Source organism: Oratosquilla oratoria, chromosome 10 (genome assembly GCF_046742065.1).
Source record: "Oratosquilla oratoria isolate Oo_2021 chromosome 10, ASM4674206v1, whole genome shotgun sequence".
Lineage (NCBI taxonomy): Eukaryota > Metazoa > Arthropoda > Malacostraca > Stomatopoda > Squillidae > Oratosquilla > Oratosquilla oratoria.
Window position 1 is genome coordinate 20,912,369 of NC_134786.1, and position 5,000 is coordinate 20,917,368.

General features: G+C 35.4%; 1 protein-coding gene across 6 annotated transcripts in view; it reads left to right on the forward strand.

The window, feature by feature from the left end:
- LOC143029145 (myoferlin-like) overlaps positions 1 to 5,000 on the forward strand; it is a 168,572-nt gene that overhangs the window by 95,041 nt on the left and 68,531 nt on the right. For all 6 annotated transcript variants that reach the window (XM_076191604.1, XM_076191610.1, XM_076191607.1 and 3 more), the window contains exons 9-10: positions 45 to 95; positions 317 to 413. In XM_076191604.1, the coding sequence (XP_076047719.1) occupies positions 45 to 95; positions 317 to 413 (148 nt within the window). The remainder of the gene's footprint in view (positions 1 to 44; positions 96 to 316; positions 414 to 5,000) is intronic.

Consider the following 5,000-nt stretch of genomic DNA (forward strand, 5'->3'; position numbering starts at 1 on the left):
CATTATCACATATTTACGTCTTCTATTACTTTATTTTCCTGCAGGTCTGTAACTCCTCCAGGTTGAGAACAAGTACGATCATTGGCGCTTTTAAGGTAAGATTTATCTTCTGTCTTGCCTCCATGAGTATCCTGTAATTATAAAAGTAATTATGCTTCACTGTGTCTGAATACCCAGTGAAATATATTACTAGTCCATTTAGGATAAACATATTGTGTGTGTGTTTGTGTTAACGAATCTTCACGTTCAATAATCCCTTACTCCTTCTGTTTCCCTACTATTTGTCTATGTTTTTAACAACCATTGTCGTTTGTAGTTCGAGCTTGGAATGATCTACGACCAACCCAATCACGCGTTCGTCAATAGATGGCTCGTGCTCGCCAATCCCGACGAGCCTACTCCTACTGTACAAGGTGAGTGAATGTTTTATTTGCTCATGTTTGCAGTGTTTGCTGTGTGTGTGTTTGGAGGGCTTATTCTTTATGCTGCCCTGACTTGTTCTACTATTTATTCATAAGTTACTTCAGTCTGGTGCCGTACCCCATGGGCCTTAATCAGGCCAGAGACAGCTTCTCTAGGCGCAGAAACTCGTTTGTCCATAATTTGTAGGAAAACCACAAAATACGCCTCTCTATCAAGGTCGAATCACAGTGGGCCATTTTGACAACTGTTCTGTTATAGTTATCAGTTGTGTCACACCTTGCAGCTTGGTGTGAACAGCGGCTCTTTCAGAAGCCTGTATTACAAGCTTGCACAGGATACATTGGGTCTAAACTATGATTTCCTGAGTGTGCTACTGTTGCTTGTTGACATTCTCTGTAATAGAAAACGATGAAAGAGTGCAAACAAAAGCCCATTGGAAAGACATATTCTAGGTAAAATTTCAGTCTATTAATATTTGAAATATGATCTGTTTATCATAGAGTACGACATAAGAGACACAAAGAGAGTAAACACGAGCTCATGAGAAAACTAATACCCTGACATCTTTTCTAGCATGTCTGAAAAATATCACTTATCTAACCAACCAGGAATGTTCAGTTTCGTAGAAATAGTTACCCACAAATAACAATCGCTTTGAACAACTAAAGAAAGATTTTGAAATATGTTTATAGACCTGGAGAACATACACATGTATGAATATATTACTATAGTACTTAACTTTGAAATAAAATCATATAAAAAACACTGAGTCTCCCTAGATTATTGGCTTGGAAGACGAGAGAAGGGCAACATGGTAATTGAAAGTGTCTTTTTTGGGATCGCAATACTTCATTAAATCGATTTTGATTTGTATCGTTCTCAAGAGTTGGTCCCATGTTTCCCTTTACTCGTCTTTCCATATCTGCCCATACAAATTCTAAATATTAACTTTTGGTATGCATATGAATCTTGAAACTAAATCATTGCTGAAACGCAAATCCCCCAATAGCTATAAGAAAAGGTTGAATATTTTGTAGATATGTTCTAGAGACTGCCATGAAAAAAACAGAAGAACAGATTGAATATGAATTTCATTCGCTTCACCATTGTAACTGTTATGGAATAAATTACTAGTGGCAGTGGATATCTTCCAAATAATCATATCCAGCAGTCATGGATCCTTGAAACTGAGATTTCATGATTCGGAGTACAGTCTGCTACCATCTTGCCAGGCAGATGGTGAACAAGGAAAACAATCTACTACAAATTGTAGGCTAGGAAGCGATGTCGACCGTATCTGCGGTCCGTCCATCAGTTTTAAACGTAATCTCCAGCCCCATCAGCAGGAATTTGGACATATTTAGTATATAACCGTAGTTATTTATTCCATAATAATTACGTCCACAAAGTTAATAAAATTCTCGTCCAGATGCTGTCATTCCTGCTGATGGAGTTGGGGGTTATGTTGAAAATAAATAGACGAACCACAAGTGCGATCGACATCACATCCTAACTTACAGTTCGTAGCAGTTTGAGAATCTTTATACCTTTTTCGTGGTAAGATGGTAATAGATTGGACTTCTAGTCATGGACTCTCAAGTTCGAGGCTTCGTGATGGGTGGATTTGATTACATGAAAGACTTTAATGCCACTAGTGATTTATTACATGATGTATATTACAAAGGATTACAAAGGATTACAAAGGCAAAGCATGCCGACAGGAGACCTTTTGATCCATATCTAGGTCGGATGAAAAAAAAAAAAAAAAAAAAAAAAATCATATTAATAATAAATTAAAACTATAACAATGTAAATAACAATTAAAATACATAATTAAATGCATTGGTATAGTTGAATAACAAACAAACAGGTAAATAGTAAATGATAATAAATTGACATATAACTAATAATAAATGAAAATCAGACAGACAAATTATAACAAAACAAAAACAAATAATATAACATAAATTATAATAATTACAGCATCTTACTTAGGTATTTATCTAAATGATTCTTAAAGCTTCGAACTGAACTACATTGCACTACCTGTGCAGGAAGTTTATTCCATTCATTAACTACACGGTTGGTAAAGTTGTTTCTACCTACTTTCAAATTGAATCTATTTCCGGACAGTTTGAGACCATTGTTTCTTGTCTGATTCTCATTCAATGTGAAAATTTGGTCACTTTTGATGTTGTCAATTCCCTTTAAAATCTTAAAGACCTGTATCAAGTCACCTCTGAGTCTACGCTTTTTTAGGGAAAACAGATTCATGTGCTTAAGTCGATTTTCGTATGATTTATTTTTGATATTTGGAATCAGTTTTGTGGCTCGCCGTTGTACTTTTTCCAGTCTGTCAATGTCTTTAATGAGATTCGGTGACCATACGGAAACAGCATATTCCAAATGTGGACGAACTAACGATTTATATAGCTTGTTAATGAGTGATGGACTTTTGAAATCAAAAGATCGCGCAATCAATCCCAGAATCTTATTTGCTTTCTCAGAGGCTGAAATACACTGCTTGGATGATTTGAGGTCGTTACTGATAATTACGCCGAGATCTTTTTCACTATCCACTTTTGTTAACGAATTTCCAAATAACTTGTAATCGTACTTGCTGTTATTTTTACCTATGTGCATTACCTTGCATTTACTTGTGTTAAATTTCATTAGCCACTTTTCAGACCATTGCTGTAATTTATCTAAATCTTCTTGAATATCTAATTGGTTTGAGTGATCATTTGCCACTCCGCACAGTTTTGTATCATCAGCAAATTTGGAAACAGTAGATTTTAGTCCATGGTCTATATCATTTATATATACTATGAATAGAAGTGGCCCAAGAACGGAACCCTGAGGAACTCCACTTGCAACACTTTTCCATCCAGAAGTTTTTCCATTTAAAACAACTCTCTGTTTTCGACCTTTCAACCAATTACTAGTCCAACCTAATAGGCTACCACTTATTCCATGCAAAGCTAATTTAAGAAGTCTTTCGTGTGGTACGGTATCAAAAGCTTTTGCAAAGTCTAGATATATTAAATCTATATTGTTTCTTTTGTCAAAATTTGAGACAACTGTGTTGTAGAATTCGAGTAAGTTAGTCACGCAAGAACGTTTCCGTCTGAAACCATGTTGGCTATCATTTATCAAACGGTTACTTTCTAAATGATATTCGATAGCATCTCTGATAATAGTTTCCATTATTTTTCCTACGATCGAAGTCAAACTAATAGGCCTATAGTTATTTGGTTTCTTTTTGTCACCTTTTTTGAATATGGGAGTAACGTTAGCTAGCTTCCATTCTCTTGGGACATCTCCGGATATGATGGATTTCTTGAAAATAATTTCTAATGGAACAACAATCTCATTTTTCATTTCCTTTAAGATTCTTGGATGCCAACCGTCAGGCCCTGGTGTTTTATTAACTTTGAGTTTGTCTATACACCTTTTAATTGTTTCTTTTGTTATATTTACCGTAGTGAGTAAGTTTACCCCAGACTTTTCACAGGTTTCAGTTTGGAATTCACTTTGAGGTGTTTCGTTTACGAATACCGAGCTAAAATAATTGTTTAAGAGATTACACATTCCTTCATTTGAATATTCAAGTTGACCGTCAGCAGATAATAGTGGACCAATGTGATTCCTAACAACCTTTTTATCTCTAATGTAACTATAGAATTCTTTGGGATTCTCTTTGGATTTATCAGCGATGTTCATTTCGTATTGTCGTTTTCTTTTTCTTATTGTCTTTTTTAAATCTCTCTGTATTGATACATAACTTTCATAGTCATTAGATGCACCCGAGCACTTATATTTCTTATAAGCCTGTCTCTTTTTAGCAATACTTTTTTCAGTTTCTTTGTCGAGCCACTTTGGGCGAGCCTGATTTGGGGGACGTCTGTCTTTAAAAGGAATGTAAGTTTGAATCATCTTAGTAAGCGTATTTTGAAATATTTCCCACATCTGATCTACAGGCCTTTCGTTTAATTTTTCCTCCCAATCTGTAAGCTGAAGCTCCTGACGTAGTTCTATGAACTGAGCTTTACTGAAATCGGGTATTTTAGAAGCACAAGTATCTATTCTAAAATTGTTTAGGAGTTTGAATCTGACTAAGTTGTGATTGTGATCGCTATTTGCAACAGATTCACCGACTTCTACATCAGTTGCCATGCTTTCGCGGCTAGTGATCAATAAATCGAGTAAGTTTCCATATCTTGTGGGCTCTTTTACATGCTGAATTAAGTAATTGTCACCAAGAAAATCAATCAAGCGACTACCTATATGGCCATGTTCAAGGGTCATCCAATCAATGTCAGTAAAATTGAAATCACCCATTATCAATAAATCCCGGTTGCAGAAACTAGACAGTTCTTGAAATAACAGTTTGTCGTCTGCTAATGATAATGTCTTTGGCCTATATATTACACCTATATTCATTTTTTTGTCCATTTGTTTGGGTTAACTCAACCCACAAACTGTCATATGCATCCTGTTTCACTTTCTCTAAAACACAAGCATGAACATTGTTTTTAACGTACAATAGAACACCCCCACCTTTCTTGTGGTTTCTA